At 43.3% G+C, this 25222-nt stretch overlaps 2 protein-coding genes across 2 annotated transcripts in view; both read left to right on the top strand.

The window, feature by feature from the left end:
• Nucleotides 1-2248, top strand: part of KATNBL1 (katanin regulatory subunit B1 like 1) — a 29213-nt gene extending 26965 nt beyond the window's left edge. Inside the window, exon 10 of the mRNA XM_066635953.1 lies at nucleotides 854-2248. Within this exon, the coding sequence (XP_066492050.1) occupies nucleotides 854-886 (33 nt within the window). The 3' untranslated portion in view covers nucleotides 887-2248. The remainder of the gene's footprint in view (nucleotides 1-853) is intronic.
• A 9990-nt stretch (nucleotides 2249-12238) lies between these two features.
• EMC7 (ER membrane protein complex subunit 7) lies at nucleotides 12239-24861 on the top strand. Its single transcript, XM_066634417.1, has 5 exons — nucleotides 12239-12588; nucleotides 15017-15136; nucleotides 16219-16357; nucleotides 17767-17847; nucleotides 20392-24861. Exons 1-5 carry the CDS (start codon nucleotides 12356-12358, stop codon nucleotides 20542-20544), a joined length of 726 nt encoding a protein of 241 aa, XP_066490514.1. The 5' UTR covers nucleotides 12239-12355; the 3' UTR covers nucleotides 20545-24861.
• The last annotated feature ends 361 nt before the right edge of the window (nucleotides 24862-25222 follow it).

Below are 25222 nucleotides of genomic sequence, written 5' to 3'. Positions count from 1 at the left end.
TCAGTATTATCCCTGTATTGGGATTGGTTTGGGTCAGAGATGAGATGGCTTTCCTGAGATACCTAGTAAACTGGCAGGAGAGATGAGATTCCAACCAGCAACTTCCTGACTTTAGCTCAGTCTTCTAACCACAATTCTTCACTAGCTCTTAGAGAGAAATATGTGAGGAAGAGAAGGGGGGAAAATCCTGCCTTTGGCCTCACATGACTGGTTCTTCTCCTGTCGGCCTTGATTATTCTTTCTCCCCACTTTACCATTTTACACACATTTTACCATTACCGCACATAGCCATTTTACAGATGGGGAGAGAGTATGCAAGAACAAAAGATGCATCTTTGGTTTTGCCTTTTAGTAGCTTTGGCTCAAGGCCTTGGTACTACTCTGAAAGTGTAACAGAGGCATGTGTAGAAGAGAGAGAGCTGCATGAACACCTGCAGGGTTTTTTCAGACTCCTACTGGCATAGCATCTGTAATTGGGGAAAAATGCTGAGATGCTGCCCTCAGAGGGACTATACTTTAAGGTCCAGCAGCTGAGCCTAAAGAGGCTTGTAAGTTGCAGAAGGCAATTCACAAACCACTAAGCAACAGTTTTCATGTAACAGCTGCCTCCAATGAAATGCATTGGTATGACTCTTTGTAGGCCTCTACAGTTGAACAGGGACAGAATATCCTCCATGTGAGGGAGGAAATGTCTGAGCAAAAACAAAGAATCCTGTAGGAGGTTGTTCCCTAAATCAGCCAATATATGTGTGAAAAAATGTGCTTCCTGTTTAGGGGCAAGCACTTCTTGGAAGAAGGCCGCAGATGGGTGTTCTTAAATTTAACGGGTATATATTTTTCTTCTGCTTTTTAGGATGTGGATGCTTATTTATTACAGCTGCACTGATATTTCCAGAGGACAAAAGAGTGTGCACAGGCATGCGAGTGCTGGCTAGATAAGCCCTTCACGTAGTCATGGACTGTGTATGATTTCCAAAAGGGCATCTCTTCTGAGAACTTTCTGACAGAAGAAGACTTAGACCTTCAGTACTGTTGATTGCAACCACTAAAAATCTATCTACTTCACATTGAAGTGGAAAAATTTCTATCAGGAGCAAGTTTTTACTTCAGTGAGGTAAAAGTGCACTCTGAAAACTCTACCTATGCCTTTGCTGCATTTGGGGATTTGTTCAGTTCCTTGGTGAAGTCATGAAAGTACTACTGTGTTTTCTACTACGTCATTGTATAAAACAGCAGAACTTAATCACGAAGACAGGATTGCGGAACCAGTTAGGAACCACAAGAGACCAGTCGCCATAAATATTTTTTTAAACTTTGTTTTTTTTTCATTTGAACTGTAAAAATGTGTATAAATATTTTCAAGGTATGTTAAAATGAAATTTTGCTGTATTGAATCTATGAAATGTGTCTGCTCTGTTAATCAAGATATTAAAGACTATTTTTGTTGCACTACTGAGAAATTGTATATAGCAAGAGGCCTTAACGATAGTATTGCAGATAACCCATATAATAAAATAACTTTTATAGCCAATATATTACTTTGTATAGAGGGATGAAAAGTTCTTAAAAGATCAGGGTGTTTACACAAATTTGTGTACAAATCATTTTGAAACATTTTGCACACTTAAATATTTAAGTGGATATTTCCACTGACTGGCTACTTAATAACTAAGAATACTAAAATTTAGGCATGAATGCAGAGAAAAGCTGATTGCTAATGTCAGCGGAATGGTGAATCTGTTACCTAGCATTATCTATACTTAAATTTGCTAATATATTCTGTTCTGTATCATTTTAAATAACATGCAGTTAAACATACTAAATGTTACTAATGTGTTTAATGTTAATTAAGTTCAAATGACTTGACTTGGGTCCCTCACGCCATCCAGAACACCTTCTACTATATTCCAAGTATCTATAACTCCTGCTCTAGAAATGTTTACAACCAGGGTAGACCTGTGCTTGTCAGATTTAACCAACACATCTGCTACCTCTTCTAACCAGTGTTGCCACAGATTTTTTAAATGTAGTTGCCATATGACTATTTTCCTGACTTAGACTAAACTGGAAGAGGACTGCAAGCCGTTCAGTACAAAAGTTTACAGCTGTACTCTCTGAATATTTTGATATTTTAGTTTGAATTGCTGTGGCTCACCAGCTATTTGCAAAAGAGAGCTTGATGTTTTGTGGGTTGGTACCTGTGTTTTATGTAACTAGTAAATGTTTTTTTCCAAATAAAAATTCTAAAGTGCCACCTGTGCACTAAAATAAAATGTGTTTGCAACATACAAACCAAATTGATGGAGGGGGTTGGTTTTAAAATGGGGTTGAGTGTAAGCTCCTATCATATGTTTATACTGACCTTTTAAGGAGCTCAGGGTAGTGTACGTGGTTCCTTTTCTCCTGTCCATATAACAACCCTGTAAGGTAAATGAGGCAGCTACTATCTCTGTCTTTGTTTACAACTCAGCATTTTGGGACAGATTTCTCATGTACACCAGCATAGGCTAGCCCTACCCCTACCCCATAAAAACTTGTTCCTTCACATTTTTTCAGGCCTGGTCGAAAGAGCTCTGCACATACACATAATACAAAGGCATTCCTCACCAAGCTTCTGTAAATCAAGAAAATTTCATGAGGCAGAGTTTCAGTTGCTTATAGCTATGTGGTGGTAAAGTTGTGCCAAGCTTATGTAAATAGACCCTAGGCTGGCAGTGGTCAGATTTCTTAGCAGGAGAGGCTAGTGCCAGCCAAGAAAAGGTACCCATGGCTAGGATCAAGACATGCCCTTAGCATTAAGAAACAAGGGGCTACTGAGCACCTGTTCAGCATAAACATTTTGTTTCCAGTAACAAGAATTTGGTCTTGCAGTCCCTTCCCACAGTTTTGTTCCAAATGCCTACTGGGGGGGGGGGCTGTAACTATCCTAACCAGCTGGCAGTCAAAACCCTTGCCTATGAGTTTGTCTTGTAGTACTCTCTACCTGCCCATACTCTTGTGTCTTGGTATGTGAGAAGAACTAATAGTGCGTTGAAATGACAAAACTGACAGGCTTGTTAATTCAAGTATTTCCTGTGTCTTACAACTTTGACATAGCTGGGGGGGGTGGCATGGTAAGTACTGCAGGTGCCACAATGCATTGTGTAAGCAGTCCCTCCCACTTGCCATCAGAGCTGTTCTGGGTAGCAACACACAGGCACCTATCAGTTTTATCATTTCAGCACACTATTAGTTTTCCCCACATACCAAGACAGAAGACAAAGGGCACAGGCAGCTAGAGAATACTTCAAGACCTAATCATAGGTCTCTGGGCATTGCAGCATCTTCAGCCACTACCCCCTCAACTATGCTACTATCTCACACTACTACAACAGTACCTTAGTCTGCTGAAGCTAGGCCATAGTGAAATACTTATGTGCTGACAGTTATCTCCCTGTTAGAAGTGTTGTCACTGTCATTGTGGACATTAGCCAGGAAGATGGAAGCAATGTTCAGCAGCACCAGTGTCCTTTTTATGCAGTTGTGAAGACACTACTTCGCAATTGAGCACCAGACTGGTTTAAGCTACTTCTGGAAAGGCTGCTGAACCTGTAGTCAAGATCCTTATCTTGAGTTTGAAAGTATTTCAAAGTTGGTTACACCCAAAGAAAGTGAAGAGCACTTAAATCCAGTTGCTTAAATGACATTCAGGGCAGTGATGCTTAGGTGTGCCACAGTCAGTCAAGGAACTCAAAAGCATGCTAAGATGAAAATAGCTAGCCCTGTTCACACATTCTAGAAATGGGCTATGCCAGATGCAAGGGAGAGCACAGGATGCAGGTCTCTTGTCTTGTGTGCTCTTGTGGGCCACTGTGAAATACAGGAAGCTGGACTAGATGGGCCTATAGCCTGATCCAGCAGGATTGTTCTTATGTTCATTTCCAGGATCCAGTGCTTGAATATATACTATCTCTAAACATGAGATTTCATGTTTTGTGGTCTCCGAATTTGTTTTGTAAAGCCTCTTATTCAAGTATTTGCATTGTCCTTGGAGAGAAGTTTTCTTCATCTTTTGAGTGCAACTCTTGCTTTTCTAACCATGCCATAGGACAGGGGTCTCCAATAGTTTTAGTATTTGGGACCCACCTAAAAATGTTTCACTTTACCAGCAGCTCAAACCTCTGGCTATAATGGTGATTGGGCAGTAGTGCTCCCCCCAAGTTGCAGGTTGTTTAACTCTTGATTCACATAGCCTAATCTACCTTGTCAGTTTCGCAAACTACCAAAAATTGGGTCATGACCCATGGGTGGGTTATGGACCCATAGTTTGGGAACCTCCGCTGTAGGAGTTTGGGCATGTATCACAACTATAGTTTGCTTGTTCCTTAAAGTGTGTCTAGAGAAGCCCTTGGGCAATCCTGAAATGATGCTACACAAACTCCTAACGAAACAGTTGGGGCAACTTTTATCATTTTCTTATTTCCAGTATTGCTGGATGCTCTACTAAAGTTGCCTCTGAAAAGCCAGAATGGTAAATGTGGAGAATCTAAGAATTCTTGTTCTTTTGCATTTTGGGTCAGGAAGGCTAGTATCCAGTTCCTAAGTATTTACTGTAATTTTATCTTCTCAAGGCATTGGTGTAAATTTTTCATGCAGTCTGATGCACATTTATTCAGAAGTACACCCCACTGCTTTTAATGGAGTTCAAGCCCAAGTAGGTACACATAAGATAGTGGCCTTAGAAATGTACAGGTATAGCTATTGATATATTCCATCTTATGGAGTTGTCTGATACTAAAGGAAGTCTCTGGACTGAGCTGTTGGTTCAGATGGATAAATAGTCTGAAATCTGGATGCACCAGAAATAGTTCAGATCTTTTTCTGGAGTGGTAGGATTTGCTAGGCCCAGACAAAGGCTTGGCGTGCCAATTTCTGTTCTTATTATTTTGTCCTAATAAAACTAAGATGGAAGGGGGGGGGCGTTCTTTCTAAATTGGTTTTGCACTTTCTCAAGTCTTCTAGGAAAGGGCTCCCTGGAAAAAATCTAAATGGACCTGGACTTCCACTTTATGCTACTGGACTCAAGAATTGCTAGAATCTACTTTTGGTAATAGCTACTAGTCTGAAATCACCCTTGTCGCATTTTTAAACTTTTGTCTGACCTTTACAAACCTTTTTGTAACCTTTAGGGAAGAGAATTCCACAGGATGAAGGTCAGGAAACCCCTGCTCTGCACTCTGGCAGTTCTTGTGGAGCACAGAGACATACCTGGATAGTGGGCATATATGGGTGAAGGCAATCCTTAAAATATATACAGGGATCTATGTTTGATTTCTAAGAGCACAATACAATGCACTGTGTTTGCTCATTATGAGACTACAGATTAAACAGGCCACAATTTGTTCCATTTGACTGGTTTAACTCAGAGCTTTGCAAACCCTTATTTTGCACAGAAAGATTAAGAGGTTCAGCACAGATTGACAGGAGTTTGATGTATAAGAAGACTGGTGGTCAACAGCATTGTTAGAAACAACACACCTGCCTGGGTTTTATCAGAACTTTAATTTCAGAAATTTATGGACAGAGATTAAAAAGGCAGGTCCAAAATGGAATACCTTCTTGAAACAAAGACAATGAATTCTGATGTAGCTGCTGAGAACATGATGCCAGGCGATAACATGATAAATACGAGCAATAAAAATGCTAAACCTTTTCTTCTATTGTAAGAGTTAAGAATAGATGCACAAAATAGCTTGCAACCTCCCACATTATCGGCTCCCACAATACCACCTAAATGATTTATTTAGTACCCTTACGTTCCAGTCTAACTGATGATAAATGTATCTTAGCAGCCCAAAAAATGCTTCAAGCTGAATCACTTGAGGACAGAACTGCCTGTTGAGGTCAGAGTACCAGTGCAATAGTTTTCCTTGCACCCCATTTCAGATTTTTCTATGAATCTCTTATTTCCTGCCTGCAAGTAATCTGGTGGGAGTTACATTGATAAGAGTCCAAGCATTTATCATATGGCAAGGGCTATTGGTCACCACTGGCCCCAGTGTTTACTTTGAGTTCCATGTGACCACAAAACAGAACAAGCTATTCATTTTTCTCCCATCAAGTACTTAACCAATTATAATGCCATAATCATACTGCTGAGTTAGGCTAATAACTGGGAAAAACATTAAAGGCCACCATCCAGATTTGACCTCTGCTGTTGTAGGATGTCTAATCATGTCTTGAATCCTTGGGAAGTAGGAATTGCAACTGGGCATATATAACAGGGTATATTTCCATGATAGGAAGTGTGCTAACTTACTAATTATCTGGCTTAATTTTTGTAATATGTAGAAGTTAAAATATGGATCATCAAAGATCAGACAGAAGGTGTTTCACACCTGATATTTCTGAGGTGACTGTAGCTAACAACTACTTACTATGCAACTGCAGTAATTACTGTATATAGGGGCATTCATTAATTTTTTGTATCTGACTGTTAGGCCCAAATCTCCACATGAGCTCTCTTGCTGGCACATTAAGGTGCCAAGGAATCGCAACCCCTGTCTTAAACAAGGCTCAGGATTTGACCCTGAGAAGTTGGGAGCAGTCAAGTTGGAAAGACCAGCCCCATGTCCAGTCTCTGGACATCAGGCTGGAACTGGAACAGGACCTGCCAACCAAGAAACTCCAGAGACCAAGGAGTTAGAGACTCCAGGAGACCCTAAAGCCAGCTCCCGCTGAGCTGAAGCTTAAGTGTCTTGAAGAACCAACCCCATGAAAGCCAGAATATTGAGCTTCTCTGGGCCTACACCTTACCAGCAATAGGCTAGGAAGAACATGAGATAAAAATTATAGGCTTAAAGTTTGTTGTTCCATTCAGAGAACATTGAGGTGGTCACAAAACATCATATTGGAGGGAAATGCAAAGGGCAGCTTAGCAAGAGCATGTCCGTAGTACAGCAGGCTTTGGTTTAATATTCTGTCAACATGGATATTGCTGGACATTGTGCATGGTCACCTTATTTTAACTACAGGTAAGGGGTTGGTTTTATACCCATGATGTCGATCTGTGGACAAGAAAAAAAGACTCTAGCACATTAAGCACAAATTAAATGATGAAAGTTTAAAATCATACATGCTCTTGGAAATCCATATGTGCATGTTTTACACGGGTAGTAATGACTCAAGCACTATGTGGCTCACTACAGGCTTTGGTTGTATGAGAAACAATAAAGCAATTTGTCACAAATCTCTTCAACTGTTTTTATTAACAACTTGTAAGATCCTGGAAAAATTGACTAGACTTAGGGAAAGGATATTGTTACGGACATCCCCCACTTCCCCAAGCGAGGAAAAGTTCCAAGAGTTATGCTACCCAAATTTGGCTTCATTTGAAAGAGAGATCACAAGAGGCTTATGATACCTTTATAACATTTTCTTTATTGCAGTTGCCCAATCTTGTCTGATCTTGGAAGCTAAGCAGGGTCAGGCCTGGTTAGTACTTGGATGGGAGACCGCTTGGGAATACTGGGTGCTGTAAGCTTATACCATAGTCTTTCAAGACTGAAGGTTGCCAACCATTTTCTTTATTTACAAATGCAGTAAATAAATTGAGCTTCAGATGGAAGTAAGCAACAAGTATATTTCTATAAATCTGAAACAGATTGCATGAAATACCAAGAGACTCCTGCCGCCTAAGGTACCTTTCATCAGCTTTCAACACTGTCTTACTTAGCTGCTTCCATCTGTCTCACATGAACTATTGGTTACAGATATTTGTTGTTGTTGCTGTTGTCAATCATAACCCACCTTGTGGTGGCTGGTATCTCCTAAATACTAAGTCCTTCCCAAGGTCCTAGATTTAGACAAATTTATGCATTGTTGTTGTGTTATGTGCCTAGCTCATCAATGAACATAGTGCTTTACAGCAGAAGAGTAGGGCTGAGAAGGCTCAAAGTCTAAAATAGATCCCAAGACAACAGAAGAAGGGAAGGGGATGGCACCAGGGAAGATGGGGGAGAATATGTGATTATTTCATCTACACATACTTGAACTTAATTGCAGCAAGGTAGGCGGATTAGGTGGCAGTGCCAAAGGCATCATGGTAAAGGTTTTTAAAGAAGAATTTGGAGTAAGTGAGAGGGAGGCATCTCTGGTTAGCAAGGTGGGAGTTCCAGGCATAAGGGGGAGCAAGGACAATGGGCATAAGTGTTTGAGGAACTGGAAACCTTCATGCAGGGAGGCAGGAGTGTAGTGAGCTAGAGAGCAGAGAAATGAGGAGGGGCAAGGCCATGGAAGGCTTTGCAAAGAAGGACCAGGTGCTTGTGCTGAATTGGGGTGGAATTTAAAGAGGGGCACAACATGATCAGAGCAACAAGAGAACTAAATTATTTTGGTGACAGAAGGCTGGTAGGAGGTTCAGGGATTGATGTGAACCTGTGAAGACCAGAGAGGAGAAGGTTATGGTACCAGCACATGAACCAGTGTCTTCACTGAAGGGACAGAGGGGAAGCGACATAATTTTGAAATGTTGCAGAGAGAACAACAACATGATTTGGTGACTGATTGGATTCAATTCGTGTATTATCTAATATGGATCAGTAGTTGAAAAAATATTCATTTGAAATAACAGCAACTATATTAATTACAAATATTTTGCTAATACGTGGAGTACAATTTATGGCAATGGGCTGCCAAGGGCACAGAAGTGAAAAACGCATTGGGAACCCTGTTCTAGAACAACATTCTTCAGTCATGAAGCCTCCATTGTGGGGTCATGGCAACTTATGGGAATGAAATAGGTTGAAGACCACTGGACTAGAGTACCACCAGGTAAAGGGGGAGGCATCTGGTGTGCCCCTTCAGGTACTGGGAGACTATGTCCCAGTCCTCCTCAGTTTCTTAGCAATTGCTAAAATAGCATCCACTGGTGCCAGGCTTCAGGATGACATTTTCTGCTCTCTATAATACAAATGTTTGGTCACTGCTGCTTTCACAGCCACAACTGGCTCTGAAGGGGAGGGGCTACTTTATACCAGCATTTGGGAGCCTGCAAAACTTAAGGGCCCCCCCCCTTCAGGAACACCAGTGCAGTGAACAGGGCTACAAGGGTGTTATGGGGGCGGGGAGTGGGGGGCCAGGTGAGAGGGGGTCAGGATTGACATTGGTTCCCCAGTCTCATACTTTTGATTGATTGATTGGTTAATTGGTTGGTTGGTTGGGGTCATGACATGAAAAAGGTTGAAGACCAGTGTTCTAGAATAATGCTGTTCTATGTACAGTACTATATTCTTCTTTGGGAGTAGTCAACAGGAATTTTCAAATCAGCTTGCATAGGCTCACACTGTCTGAAGGGCATCTTCTTCCTACACGTTAGTAGGAACTGCGGCAACTTTTGTTTTTCAGTAGTGTGGTTTATAAACCAGGGGTGTCAAACATAAGGCACGCGGGCCATATGTCGCCCCCAGAAGCAATTTATCCACCCTTCTTTATAATGGGGCTCTCCCAACCTGATAATTGGGCTCTCTCTCTCGCATCTTGAAATTAGGAACAAGATTTGCACATTTTCTCTTCTGTCATTTGCACCGAATGAGTTTCTATGTGAGAACAAAGTGCTTATTTCTGGCCATCACCTGCTTAACCCATTTCTGCCCAGCCCACAGATGTGCACATTTGATGCATATATGCAACGTTATGGCTTAATGATGCCACTTTCTGCTTCACTGTGTCACTTCTGGACCTCAGCAGGCACCATGAATGCTAACTTTGGCCCTCTGTATGAAACCAGTTTGACATCCCTGGCTTAAACTGTGCAGGCGTGATTCTGGGAAGTCTACAGTACAGGTACAGCAATTGCCAACATTGGGTGATGGGGGCAATCAGCAAGCCGGCAGCCCTGACTTGCTCTTGGCAAAAGCCTGAGCAACTCTGTTCAGTTGCTAGGCAACCAGCGCAACTTCCACTTCATGCCAGCTTCATGCTAATTCCCCTTGGTCTCTTCCATACTTTGCTCCACCTTCACCCTTCCCTCCCAAAAGTCCTTTAAGGTGCATGCGCTTTCCTTATTCTGGTTAATTAGGGCCAAATCCTACCCAATTTTCTAGTGCCGGTACAGCTGTGCCAATAGGGTGTGCACTGCATCCTGTGGTGGGGAGGCAATCCCAGAGGCCTCCTCAAGGTATGGGAACATTTGTTCCCTTGCCCTGGGGCTGCGCTGCAGCTGCACCGGTGCTGGAAAGTTGGATAGGATTGGGCCCCTAACCAGAAATATTTCTTCACTTCAGGTTCTCATTCAGATCCCTATGAAGGGCTGCAGGAGTGATGGAAACAAGTACTAGAAGTGTGAATGGAGGAGGCAGGATCAAAGGATCCGTTTCGTTGCAGCACTTTTTGCAATAACCTCACACTTTCACATCCCAAAAGTTATTTTGTTTGTTGGATGAGTAGCCACTGGGCCACCTTCCAGTGGAGCTACTCATACTTTTTGGGCTGTTGGCATGGGGTGGACAGTGTGAGATGACAAAAGCTAGTGTTGGTTGGTTGGTGCATGAGTTTAATTCGCTTTGTTTGTACACAGAGTTGGAAGCTCAGAACTTCTTAGTCTAACTAATCCATGCATTTCATATTTCACTGCCATTGCAAGACTGTTGGAAGAAGGAGCACCATAAAAGTGAACTGAGGATACCAAATGAAAAGGAAACTGATAGACCTCCTGAGATATTAACAATGCAATCCTACACATACAAGTATGTAGCATTATAATCAACATGGGCCTACCCCAGGTAAATTTGCATGGATTGCAATGTAACAATGCAATCCTGTGGATGCATTGTTAGCTGTTCACATGGAGGTCAGTCCCACTATATCCAATGGGGCTTATTCCGAGATGGGTGTGTGTAGGATGACAGCCTGAAATGCATGGCTGTTGGAAACCCAGGTTTGATAGCAGTGTGTCTTCATGGGAGGAAGCTGCTTTTGCTGTAGAGGAGCGCACTACATCAACTGGAAGCTCTCCCCTGCCTTGACAAGGCTGCATCACAGTCATTCATGCTCAGGTTTGCATCCAGCAGAAGGGGTAGTGGTGGGGGACTTTCTGCCTGGATCACATAGCCTGGAAACTTATAGGACCCCGCACCCCCTTCCCCAGTTTTGAATTTTATATCTTGTTTCCTATTGGAGCGGGAGGAAAGGCTGTACTGGACCTTATGCATCCACAACCCTGACTGCATGAAACAGAAAGAGGTGCAAGTCGTACGGATCTGCCTTTGGATCTGAACAGCAGATCAAAATAATTCCACATGTCCAGTCCCTCTCAGCAGCCAACCCCTGAATGTCCTCTGTGCGTGAGGAATACAGTGGAAAAGCTCTGTGTGTGTGTGAACAGAGTGACCAGATCCAATGGAGGACAGAGCGCCTCTGCCTTTCACCTTCGTACAGAAGAGGGGAAATTTGGCAGGTGCAGCTATTTAAACCCTCCATGTTCAGCCACCCCTGCCAAAATTCCCTCTGTTCTACAATGGTTAAGGGTAGACATTCAGTCCTCCATTGGATCTGGTCATCCTCTGCATGTCAAAGGGGTGTGTGAGTGACCGATAGGGTGTCTGTGAAAGGGTGTCTCTGTGTGTGTAAGGGGGTGATGTGTTGATGTGTGGAAAAGGGTGTGTGTGTGAAAAGGTGTGTGTGTGTGAAAAGTGTGTTTGTGTGTAAGTGTGTCTGTGTAAGGGGTGTGTGTGTGGAAGGGGGTCTGTGTGAAAGGTGTGTATAAAGGGTATGTATGCATGAAAACGTGTGTGTGTGAAAGGCAATATGTCTGTGTGAAAGGTGTGTATGTGGGGAAGGGGTGTGTGTATGCATGAAACGGGATCTGCATGTGTGTGTGTGTAAGGGGGTCTATGTAAGGGGTGTGTGTGTGTGTGGAAGGCAGTATGTCTGTGTGTAGGTGTGGAAGGGTGTGTGTATGGAAAGCAGTATGTCTGCGTGTGTGTAAGGGGGTCTGTGGAAGGGGTGTGTGTGTGAATGGCAGTATGCCTGGGTGTATGTAGGTGTGGAAGGGGTGTGTGTGTGTAAGGCAGAGTGTCTGTGTGTAAGGCTGGCTGTCTGCGTGTTTGTGTAAAAAACTCAGCACAAAAGCGCCAGGGAGGCCGAGTCCTGGGCGCTTCCGCACTTCCGGCCCCCTCGGTCTTGGAGCAGCAGAGCGCTCTGAGCTGCCCCGCCCGGCCCGCTGCGCTGCGGAGCCGGAAGTGGGCGGTGTCCAGGAAGACCGCAGCCCTCGGGAGCCGCGCGCGCCTGGCGGCCACGTGACCGACTGCCCGCCCCCGCCGCGCGCCCTCCCCATCCGGGCTCCTCCGTGCCGGTGCCTCACCCGAGCGGTCGCACTATGGCTGTGGGGGCCCTGCGGGGCGGTCCGGTGGGGGCACCGCTCGTGCTGTTGCTGCTGGCGGCCCTGCTCCCCGGCGGCGCCCGGGCCTCGGAGGGGGCGGCGGAGGCGCCTGGCGGCGGCGAGCGCTTCAGGATCGAGGGCCGGGCGGTGGTGCCGGGCGTGAAGCCGCAGGACTGGGTGTCGGGCGCGCGCGTGCTGGTGGACGGCGAGGAGCACGTCGGCTTCCTCAAGTGAGTGGACGGCGGGCTCTGGGTCGGGGCCCGCTGGTGGGTCGCGGCCGGGGTGTTGGTGGGTCGCGGCTGGTGGAAAGGCCAGGTGGCTCAGCTCCTGCAGTTTGCGAGGCACCTGCTGACGACCCTGCAAAGAGCTCAGCTCCTGCAGTTTGCAAGGCAGCCGCCAACTGCCCTGTGAGGGGCGGGGCTTCTGCAGTTCGCACCTTACAGTAGAGAGAGGTAAAGTCTGAGGGTTTTTTCTCTGGCTGTTGTTACTTATAAATAAAATATTATTTCTTTCTAGATCGCCTCTTTAAAAAAGTTTAGTAAACCTGGGTGGGTCCCAGAGTGTTGTTTAAAAAAACAAAACACTCTGGGTCCCTATGGATTTAAATAATTTGGGGAAGGCAAAGTCATATAGACAAAGTTTAAATTTCTATAATTTAAATTTATTATTAAAGTACTTGGGGAAGGCAGAGTTAAGGCGCTTGGGGTTCTGATTTTCCCCTCTGCTTCCCGTACAATATAGATTGGGGGCAGCCTTTCCTCTGTGGGTCTGGAGCAGCCTGTAGGGGTGTCTCTCAGTCCCAGCATTGCGAGATTCTGCTGTCGCATTTTCCTTTCTTGGTGGTCTAGACTCCATTGACCTTGAGAGGGCAGGTGGTTTGTGAAGCATCTGATGAAATCGCAGTTGCCCCCTATCTGTTTCCATTTAGGGAGGAGTAGAAAGTGCTCATCTGTCATCGTGGCTGATTCAAATATTTGGGGGGCTTAGAGTGGGGCCCTCTGCATCCTTTCCTAGAGCTGATCTCTTGAACAAGGTCTTATATCTTGCTAATGGATGGTTTACCTCATCAGAAGCTGTAGTGGATAGCTTGGGGGCAATGACTCCCCCCCCATCCAAGGTCTATTGCGGGTGGCCAGGATTGTCCTGTGTCTCGTAATCCTGGCACTGCAAGTTTCTGCTGGCTCATTTTCAACTTCCTTGGTGGTTTAGACTTCATTTACCTGAAGAGGGGAAGAGGCTGCAAAGGATCTGGTGAATTCAGCTTGCAGTTGCCCAGGGCCCACTCTGAGCCCCCAACATGACATTTGAATCAGCCCTGATGACAGGTGAACTACACCTCCCCAAGTGGAAGGGATGCAGATGGGCAGCAAATTGCTGAGCAAGCAACTTGCTGGTCCCACTTGGGGAGGAGTAGTTCACCTGTTGTTAGAGCTGATTTGAATGGCATGTTGGGGGCTTAGAATGGGGCTGTCTGCAGCCTTTTGCAGAGTTGATCTTAACAGGATCTTAGATTCTTTATGGATTCTGTTCACTGATGGGGTTCACTTGGGTGTTGAACATAAGACCTGCAGGCCGGATCTGGTGAAGCAATTTATCCAGCCTCTGTTGTAATTGGGCTCTCCCAGCCTGATAATTGGGCACTCTCGTATCTTGAAAATATGAACGTTTTCTCTTTGTCATTTGCAGCTAATGAGTTTCTATGTTGAGAGCAGTTTTTGGCCATCATCTGCTTAATGATGTTAGGGCCAGAAGTGACAGCAGGGGCCATGAATGCTATTCAGCCCTCTACAGTATATGAAGTGAATTTTACACCCCTGGTTTATCTCATCAGAAGCTATAGTGGATAACTACCTCCAAGACAACTTTCCCCCCATACTTAAGCAATCATGGCGTTTCTTAAACTCATGTTGTCCATAGCAGAAAGTTAAGATAATATCTTCAGTTGCCCTTTTTTTTAATCTTTCTGCCACTACACTTAACCCTCTATAAATCTTGAATTGTGGTTTTGCTGAAATGATCCAATTTATTATTTATTTTTCACATTTTTATACCACCCTTCCACCAAAGAGCTCAGGGATGGTGTACAAAGAGCTCAGGGGTGGTGCTCCGCTCCTTTTGCCCTCACAACACCCGTGTGAGGTCCTTGAGGCTGAGAGAGAGTGACTGGCCCAAGGTCACTCAGGAAGCTTCATGGATAAGCAGGGATTTTAACCTAGATCCTCCACATCTAAGTCAACTTCAGAACCACAACACCTTCCTGGCTCTCTTATATTTTCTGGGTGGAACTTAAAAGCACTGTAAGATAGTATCAAGTATTATCCTTTCATATTGCACAACGAGGGCCTGAGGACACCTGGTGATTCATGGCTAAGCTGAGACTTAACTGAGAAATTGCACTCATGCACACTGTGCTAGCCTGGTCACTTATGCTATGGGTTGCAATATGCAATATTGCATTCCAATATGACTTGTTTGGTAGGAGTGGTAATTTCACTCCTGATAAACATTAATGTTCTAATAATAGGTTGGTGGACTGGGTGATTAATTTTATTCAGCAGGCCTCTGTATATGTTCTATGACTTAAAACTACCATGGTGTGTTTAAAGTATTATCTCTTTTGTGGTGGAGTTAAATTTATGGTAGTCTTTATTTTAACAGGACAGATGGAAGCTTTGTGGTTCATGATATTCCATCTGGGTCGTATGTAGTTGAAGTTATATCTCCAGCTTACAAATTTGAACCCGTACGAGTGGATATCACTTCAAAAGGGAAAATGAGGTGAGGATTGTTTCATTTTACAGACAGACTATTTAGCCAAATTAATTTCTTTTTTAATCAATTTAATTTGCTCTGTGGTGGTGGAAGACAGAGCTGATTGTTCCGTTAGTGAGTCTTTCTTAAGACTTTTTTCTGCCTTTCTTGTTGATGTGTAACCATAACCTTATTCTTTAATAAACCAGATGCAGTTGTGTGTTGCTTAGCGACCGGGATGCTGGTACCCCATCAAGGGAGGCTTGACGCTGTGCGAAGGTGGAGGAAGTTGCGCTCCCCTCTGGAGGCTTTTCTGAGCCATTGCAGAGGTGCGCGCAAAGGCATCAAGGAAAGGAAACCGGAAGCTGCGTCTCTCACAGTTCAGGCATTCTGAGACTCTGGAGGCGAGGGGAACAGAATTCCCCTCTGCTTCGGAGGTTTCAGGGAGTGTGCAGGGATCAGTGGCGGCATCGTATATGCAGCCCTTTGCTGGTTGGAACATCACAAAGCAACGCTTACCTGTATATTTTAAAGGGCTGTGTTTGGTCTTGCGTACAAAGGAACAGGAGTTCAGCTAAATCCGACTATCTGATTTGCTTGTATCGGATACGAACTAGAATCTTGAAGCATGGGTCTCTGAGGGTAGAGGGAGCCCAAGGACTGCAAGAGCTGGACAGTAGCTCAGAGTACTTCAGCTGTCCCTGGAGCTGGAGGACTGGCTTATAGGTGGTGGCATAATACAGGCCAAATTACCCTAAGGAAATGCGTATCCATTTGGCTTGCATATGTATGTGAACTAACCAATGACTACCCGAAGAACCTGGTACTCAGCAACCCCTAGTACCAGGTCTTGGCGGTGGCCGAGGCTTAAGGAAAGTGTGGTCAACAAAAAGTGCCCCACTCTGCACAAACTGAATAACCTTCTATTTACAGAAATAACTTGGAATATAACCCAAAGTAAACTGGTGCTTTAATCCCATTGAAGTCAAAGTAATTGAGTGCTTTAATGGTTCATAGGATTATAGCTTAAGTACAGATTCAATGATTAGATTAAACTAGGATAACTTGTCAGACTTTGGGGAAATTGTGTTAAATTTTTTTTCCTTCAGAGCAAGATATGTGAATTACATCAAAACATCAGAAGTAGTTAGGCTGCCATACCCACTTCAAATGAAATCCTCTGGACCCCCTTCTTACTTCATAAAGAGAGAATCTTGGGGATGGACAGATTTCTTAATGAACCCCATGGTATGTACTGAAGAATATATTTCTTTGTTGATGATTGTCTACTTAATCTTCAAGTTTCAAAACCTTATTTCCGTGCCATTCTTAAGCCTATGCATGTCTACTCAGAAGTAAGTCCAGTAAGTTCAATGGCACTTACTCCTAGGTAGGATTGCAGCTTCAGTAAACACTGAGCAGGATATTTGCTAATTATGTTGCTTCTAAAGGGATATAGTGCAACGCTTAATTTTCAAGCAAGCATTATCTGTGGGGTGTACAAGAGATTTCTCCAGAGGGATAGTTAGTTACATCTATTGAACAGGGAATTCTTGTAGAACAACCAGCTGGGAAAACTCAGAATTGTTATGAAGCAGTGTAGACTTTAAATGACATTCTCTCTGCCAGTTAGATGATATCTGTTTGCATAAAGAAGAGAGAAGAGTTTTAAGAGTGCATGACATACAAATTGTGAATATGGAAATGTGTTTAAATGTCTAGCCCAGTGATTTTCAACCACTGTGGCATGGCACACTGGTGTGCCACAAATGGTTCACAGAGGACTGTCATTTATTAGTAGAGCTATTGGGTATGAGCTCCTCGCCATGAGTGCAGTGTGGCTTGTCTGTTGTCAAAAAACTGATGGAGTGCCTTGAAAATTTTAGTGCCATGTTCATTGTGCCGTGAGATGAAAAAGGTTGAAAATTGCTGGTCTAGCCCAACGCTACCCAATCATTCCAGTGCTGTGACCCACCTCATCCTTCATGATGGGTCACAATGCTGCTGGCCAGAATAATTTTGGTTAAGTCAAATCTGCAGATACCAGATCTGCAGATATGGAGATCTGACTGTGTATAAGGTCCCGATCCTAAGCCAAGGTAGTGCCAGTGGCTGGCATGCTGCCCCGGTAACTGCCCTTGTAAAAATACCGTAAGGTACTCCTGTGGCAATGAAGAGGACGTGGTGTTGGCGCTGGTCCTCAGTGCCAGGAAGACAATGGTAGGGAGTGGCCAGCGGTAAGTGCTACTGCCAGGTGGCAGTGAGGCTTTTTGGGGCAGCGGGAAGGGGGCAGAACTGGGCTGGGGGAGGGTGGGCCGGAGAGAAGATCGGGTCCGAGAGGGTTGGCGGAGATGGCGGCAGAGGCATGCCGCCAAATCCTATGCTCCCTCCCAAGTTGCAGAGCTCTCCACTGGCTTCCTTGGTTCTGCACCACCTCAAGAACTGGTGCAGCTCCAAGGAGACCCAGTGGGGCTGCCTAGGCTCAACATGGGATAAGGGAACATTTGTTCCCTTACTCTGAGGAAACTACAGCAGCTGTCCCATCTCCATTGGATCCAGCAGCAGTTATTTTGGCATTCCTGTTCTTCACGGTTGACCTGGGGCTTAGGATTTGGCTGCACATGAAGTAAATGTCCTTTCATTTTTTGCTGTTTAAGGTTATGATGATGATCCTTCCATTACTGATCTTCGTATTACTGCCTAAAGTTGTCAACACAAGTGATCCTGATATGAGACGGGTGAGTAATTTTCTTGAGTATTACCATTTTTGATAGTATCTTAGAATAAAATAAATCCAAAAACCCTGTAAGCACAGACCAAAAAGCGTTTGAGAAATAGTCGGGACATTTCAGTTGCTAAGATAAAAATACTGGTGTGAGCCAGATAGGTGAGTCCTCAGTACGGTTTAACCGCTCAAAACCTGCTACAATAAAAATTCAAACTCAAAGAGATGATTGAGTAAATTATGAGCACTTTTTCTTTGGTTTAGCTTATTCAGAACACAACATTTTATATTCATTCAGAGATAAAGTGGAAAATGCTGTGGTGAAAGAACGGAAAGGGTGGACATGAAGGTGATGGAGAGAGTTGTAGTATGGCGAGACCAGGAGGACACAGAGTGTGATAGGTGTGAGTGAGCCTTTTGCATTTGAGTGCATCAGAGTAGTCACCTTTCTTTCAACAAGATCCTCAACAATGTTCACATCCACAAAAGGGGCCAGGAGCCGCTCTGTGCTTTGCAGACCCACCCAGACAGAAATTGTGTAGGAGAGTTCTCAGTGCCCCCTCATACCATTACAGAGGTGACAGAGGGAGCTGTGTTCAGAAGGCTTTCGTCAAAGTCCAAGTTGCTTTCTAGTTGGGTGTTGGGGAACAGCAGAGCCTGCTGTAGCACTCAACTTGAGCCAAGGCTATTGAAGTGATGGCCAAGAGAGCCCACTGTAAGTGCTTGCAGGGGCGGGGGTGCACTTACCCCGGTAAAGTTTGCAAAGGTGCAAACCTTTGGCAGGGCTCCCCACAGCAGTGAATGTAAAAGCAGAGCAATCGTGCCCCACCTCCACTAAAGCGGAAGTGGAGCGCGATCACTCAGCTTTCACTGCTGCAGGGAGCCCTGCCAAAGGTTTGCACCGGGCTCCCCACACCCTGGGGAGGCTGCAGGAGGCTTGGGTAAGTGCACCCAAGCCCCTGCAGCCCCCTGAGTGGCGCGATCCTGGGGATCGTGCCGCTGCCTCCTCCCTGCCTCCAGGCTCCCCCCCCCTTAAGGGGGCAGAGGCCAGGACGATGTCACGACGCCCCACTTTGAAAAGCTCTGGGTTGGGCATATCAAATTTCAGATGAGTTACATTTCATTCAACAAAGCCACAGGGCAAAAAGAATGGGTATGTCTTTGTGCTGAATAGCGAGTATGTACATGTCTTTGTGTAGAATATGTACATTTATCTACCAATCTTTTTTTTGGGAGGGGGAGGGTGACTGCTTTGATTCTGGGTCAAGCATAGAGCCATGATATAGCAGAGTATGTGTGGATCACTGGTCTGTCATGAAAACATTGTTACCAATCTGGGGTCATAGAGATACAGGCTACTAATCTCTTTCTATATTGCATGAAAGTCACGTATGTCTATTTCTACCAGTTTATATTGTCCTCTCCTTCTCTTGTCTATCTCAATGAAAAATTCACATCCTTGTCACATTCTGCCGTGACAGACCCAGTATAATATGAAGTTAAAATATGATACTTATTTAAATTATCCTAACTTATTGTCCTTTCACCATGCGTTATGCCGAATAGCGGAAGGCTAGAACAAAATGGAGATTCAAGGTGTTTACTAATCTTCTCTGTTTAGCGGTGTATACTGTCTGTCTTTGGCTGCTGCTTTTGGGGTTCAGTTGGTATTGATTTCTGTTTCTTCTGAATGGCCACTGTCTTCAGTAGTTCTTTACAGGTCTCCAGGTCATTTTCATGTTATGCTTGTTGAAATCTAAATTTTGAGATTCTCAGTGCTTCTAGATTGGCTAAATGTATAATAGAAGCAAAAAAAAAAAAAAAAGGGAGCAAACCAGCTGCCTAGACAATACTTGCTGATGTGTACCAACAAAGGGGCTGTTCTCTTCTTATATAATAAGTTGATAGAATTCCTGGCTATGCATCCACTGTGAAGGAAGTTGGATAGACTGGAATGGAGGTAACAGTTTCTGTTGGTATCTTTTTTCTAGCTTTTCAAACTAATGTATTGTATTGTGGCATAAGCTGCAGTTGGATCAGTTTCCTATAGAGAAAAGGCTCAGACCGTTTTCAGGTAGTTGCCAAAGGGTGTTTAAATAAAAGGCAATTATTGGAAGAAAAATGTTTATGCATGAAAAACATTCATTTTAAAAGAATGCTAGCTTAGTGTTTAATATGCCATCTTTAAATTATGAATGTTTTGAAAAGGATAGCATCTTCTGTATTTGAAATTAGGAGATATTTTAACAGCATTTAAAGCTATAAATCGTTTAGGTACTAAGTATTTGTCCTGTAAGGCTACTTTAGACATGGTTGTTTATGCTTTTTGCTTTTAGATTTTTTTCCCACCTTCTATATAATGTAAAACTTTTTTTAGTTTTAATTTAGGCTTTGGCTGTATAAAGGAGTCTGTAGTGGGGATGTATTGTAGAGAGCAGCTGCAAAATGGTATAACTGTTGAGATACAAATAACCTGCTAGATGTATGGAAATATACAGTTTGGAAATGAAGCCTTGTCTTTTCACTTACACATTCTCCTTTTTTTATGTATGTATAGGAAATGGAGCAGTCAATGAATATGTTGAATTCTAACCATGAGCTCCCTGATGTGTCAGAGTTTATGACAAGACTATTCTCTTCAAAATCATCTAGCAAGTCAAGCGGTGGTAGCAGCAAAACAGGAAAAAGTGGGGCAGGAAAAAGGAGGTAGTTTTGACCCCAAGAACACAGTTTGTACAGCTTTGTTTATGTGGCATCATCTGTCCTGTCTGTGGAAGAACAGAAAGCTGCTACTGTAACTTTTGTCTGATTAGAACTTGGATACAGTTCAACTGTTTGTGTGGTGTAGTTTTTTAACCTATTTAAGTCTCTTCATTAAACACATGGAGACATAGTTTCAGTTCTGTATCTCTGTAGAGTCACTGATGACTCGATTCCTTTGTAGAGAATGGCATTAAAGAACTTAAATTATGCGAAATATTTTTATTCTTAAACAAGGCACCACTGAAGTCTTTTCTTTCAAGAAACAGAAAATGTCTTTTTAGGGGGAAAAAGGATTCTACACTAACACATTTTGTACTACACAGTGCACATAACTCTGTTCTTTTAAATTTATATTGCTTGGATTTCTGAGAGAGAAGCTTGTCTGTGATCTCATTAGTTTTATTTCAGTGGGTTCAATCAGGAGCAAGTCCCAAAGGACTTAATGGAGATTACTTCTGAGTAGACATGTATAGGAGTCTGTATTGGTCATGATGGACGAACTTTAGGACACAGCCCAGTGTTAGAACACCTGTGTATGTTTAGAATGTCTTCCTATTTGTACCAGTTCCAAAATGCCTGTGGGGTTTTCCTGTTTATTGCTTAGGTTTTTTTAAAGGAACGGTGGTAGAGTGCCTGAAATTTCCTTATTGATCTGTTGTAGAGAGCCCTTTTCTAACTGCCCTGAATCCGGTGCACTGGGGAAGAACTGCCATTAAAACATGTCTGTAGCTCCATGCAGATGATGTGTGAGTGTGTCCCTGGTGTACTCTTAGCCATCCATCCATGCACTGGTATACACACAGATGATAATATCTGCCTAGGTCTAATCTTGAAAACTGCTATACTGTTGAGGCATTTCAGGTAATTTTGTCCATTAAAGGAGTATGCAAGTCTTTGTTGGCTTAAAGTTTCTCCCATCCAAGCTGAATACTGATTGCTATCTTATTTTTAAAACCATAAACTATGTATGTGTTTTATGTACTTGCCGTTTATACTGAGAGAGGCTCCTCTCATAAGATCATGATGGATATAAATGAAGAAATGACCTTGTATGAAGTCGAGGGTTGGGTTGGCTTTGGGAGCCAATCTTGATACACAGGCATGGTGGCATTGTCCATCTGGCTACTGCATGATTGATTGCCTCATTCCACTCAAGAACTAAGGGTGTAATCCTATACATACTTTCCTGGGAGTAAATTCCATGGAACACCATGGGACTGACTTTTCAGTAGACATACGTAGGATTGTGGTACTGGTGTGATTAAATATCCTTTCATCTACCATGCAAGATGATAATTCAGTATTATCTGAATTAAGCTTACCTGTGTTTACTTGCATCTGAACTTCATAGTCCAGGTGTCAACAACTGAAGCAGCCTAAAGAGTGATGAGGAATCCTTAGCATGCTACTGTTTCAGCCCAAAATGCCACCGTGTTAATTTCCATTAAGCTGTCCTTCAAACAATATTCCTCCTCTGGAGTTGTCCTATTAACATGGAGCAAAAGTGAGAGCTTCTGTGGGTACCTGCTATGTTTGATGATTGTGTTTTCAGTATCTCATGATTGAAGAAACCAGAAATGATGTTCAACAGGCTCCTGTGTGTCCTCTCTACTTAAACCTAGATAATTGCCTTGGATTGCATGGAATTTCTGGTAGTGTGCCAAGGTTTCAAGCCTGGGGAGGTAGTATCATCAACATGGATAGCAGCTAGATCCTTAAGGGCTCTGATTCCTTACCAAAATACCAGACTGATACCATTGACTGATCATGTATGGATGGAGTGTTCTGTGGCAGATGTAGGTTCCAACACTCTTTTGCATAGAACTAACAATTAAGTGCAAAACTGATAAGCTTTTTAGAGCTGTTTGGAGATGAACTCTGCTCTTGGACTCAATTGTCTGTTTGGGATACTTCTAAAGAGGTCTTCTGTGCCTGACTAATTGGCATGTAGCAAGAATGGATGGAATTAATTTAAAAACTAAATCACCTGGAGTGTCCTCATAAGAGAACTGGCTGACAAAAAGTACATTCAAATGTTAATAGCAGCAAGGGAGTAGCCTCTAAAACTCATATAGTAGAGAATGGCCTGGTTTGTATAAATTAAGAATATTGCCAACAGGGGAACAAGTCTTCTGCCACCTTTTAGTAGAGTGGTTAACCTAGAAGCAACACGATAAAAATGCCATTGATCAAGGAGGCTAACTGAAGAAGTTTGGCAAAAATACAGGATGTGATGAAAGCATTAGAAGCTTGTTACATGGCTGCCTAGTTCTGTTGATCTAGACAAGAGGGTTGTAGCCCGACTTTCTCCTGCAAATGCAAGGCACTTCCTTTTGTGCAAGGTGTAGAGAATGAGACTTGAGACATCTGCACCCCACTTTGAGGGATCCCCTGACTCTCTGAAACGTTTTTTCAAGGAGTACTGGGGGTTATTGGTCCAAGAGAGTGTTAACTTTCCTGTGTGCCTTTCAGGATGCACATTTCCCCTCCGGGGAAATCTGCCTGATCTGAAATTCCCTTACTGCCAAATGAACAAAACAACAACAACATCATTCTTTGGGTTGCCAGTTTTCTATTTCAAGAATTCTGGTACCTTCACAGAGCCAGGAGGCAGAGCTCAGAGGACTCCAGTAGAAACAGATCCAGTGGCAAAGGCTTTTTGTTTGCTCCGGTAGGTGGTGTTGAGAGATATGATGGAATGAGTCTGTGCTTGTATTCTAGTGTGTGATGAAGGAGTGATGCAGGTAAGTGGATATGAGAACAACTCCATAGCAGCTTCAGCCATTGCCATGGTGGTCTGCCATCACAGGTCCTGCCTGCCTTGGTTCAATGGAAACAGGTATGGAACATAAGCATTCTGCAGTCTCTTGTGCACCAGCATATGAAAAGGTGTGCTGGGGCTGAGTTTGACAACCTGGTTCTTTGCTAGATGGGCAAGGCTTTCACAGGACACCTTGTTGATGCAGTGGCCTCGGAGTTGCCTGATGAAAGGAGTCAATATTCCAAGCTCATGAAAGTACTGTTAGCAACAGTAGCATAGGTTCTAATTAAAAACATAGGAGTGGCAACACACGGGTGCAGCATATGTTTTGGTGCAGCAAAAGAATTTGGATAGGACAAATACAGATTCACCTTAAAATTTATAAAATGGATGAAAGATTTCAAAAGGAGAAAAGAAACAATCAGTTTCAGCATATTCATTTAATGGTCCCATCACTGTACATAGCAATTGCAGGAAAGTGTGTACAAATGAGAATATCTACTTTACCACTCATTTGTTCCAAAGATGGTATTATTCCCTCCATAAACCCATACAGTCTATAGGAACAGGGCAGAAATTATTATTATTGTAACATTGGTGGCTGAATTTTCTTCAAGCCTGATTAAAGTTGCTCTATTAGAGACTTTGCTTGCTTTTAATAGATATTTCTACATGACCATTTTTAAATAGTAAATATATATGCAGTTGACTCTTCTGGGCATGAGGGGGGGCAAAGCACCTTTGCCTGCATATACAAACTATCTAGGTCAGGGAAGATATTGAACTTTAGGAACAACATGGGTCCCTTTGGGGAGAAGGGCGGGATAAAAATAAAGTATTATTATTATTATTAACATAAATTGTAGTACGACAGTGGCTAGGATCTAGTACCATGCCTGTGTACATGGCAGGGGCTTTTCAGCTCCTGCTTCTAAAGGTAACAGTACCATATACTCCCCCAAATTAAGGCCAACCACTTCAGCACTGCATGAGAGGCTGATCCCAGAAGGAAAGTCATTCAGTACCATTTCATGTAAGCATGGAACCACTTTGCATTCATGCCCAGACCTTTCTGGAACCTGACCAGTGTGATTTCTTGTCATTTTTTTGTTTGTTCAGTTCCAACACGTGGGTCAAAATCTGACACAGACCAGTAGGATGGTTTCTTCCGCTCCACTTATATGGGAGCAATAGTTTCAGGATGATTTTTGCAATCAAGTTTTAATGCAAAATATTACCAGCAGGTGATATTGCCCCACTGCATTTCTGACTATTTAATGTTCATGTAAATGTTCTTCCTCTAATTGAAACTGAGGTATAACAACAAGAAATGCAATATTAGTTTTTGATGGGTGAATTTTTTTGTAACTGAGTACATAGCATGCAGCTATTAAACAGGAAGAACTACTGGTGAATTTAAGTTCATGATGAGATTTCCTTGCGATTGTAGCATAGCATACAGCCTGTAAAAGTATGTTGTCTACAATAAAATCATTCTTAATATATATTTTTCACAATTTTATCCCACCCTTCCTCCAAGCAGCTCAGGATGGCGTACATAGTTCCTCCCTTCCTTTTGTCCTCACAACAACCCTGTAAGGTAGGTGAGGCCAAGGGATAATGTAAGTGACTGGTCCAGGGTCACATAGGAAGCTTCATTGCTGAGTGAAGATTTGAACTGGGATCTTCCAGGTCTAAGTCCAAGTTCCTGGACGATTACACCATCCTGGCTCTCATTGTATCCATTCATTGTAAGGCAGCTGAAGCAAGAATGGGGAACTCCTGTCAAATAATCAGCTTGCTCCATTCTTAGGGCTCCTGTTAATTTTAGGTCCTCCATGCACTTTGACCTAGCAAGAAAGCT

The sequence above is a fragment of the Tiliqua scincoides genome, chromosome 1 (genome assembly GCF_035046505.1).
Source record: "Tiliqua scincoides isolate rTilSci1 chromosome 1, rTilSci1.hap2, whole genome shotgun sequence".
In the NCBI taxonomy this organism is placed as follows: domain Eukaryota; kingdom Metazoa; phylum Chordata; class Lepidosauria; order Squamata; family Scincidae; genus Tiliqua; species Tiliqua scincoides.
Note: the sequence above shows the minus strand (reverse complement) of the source record. Positions and strands in the feature narration are given on the sequence as shown.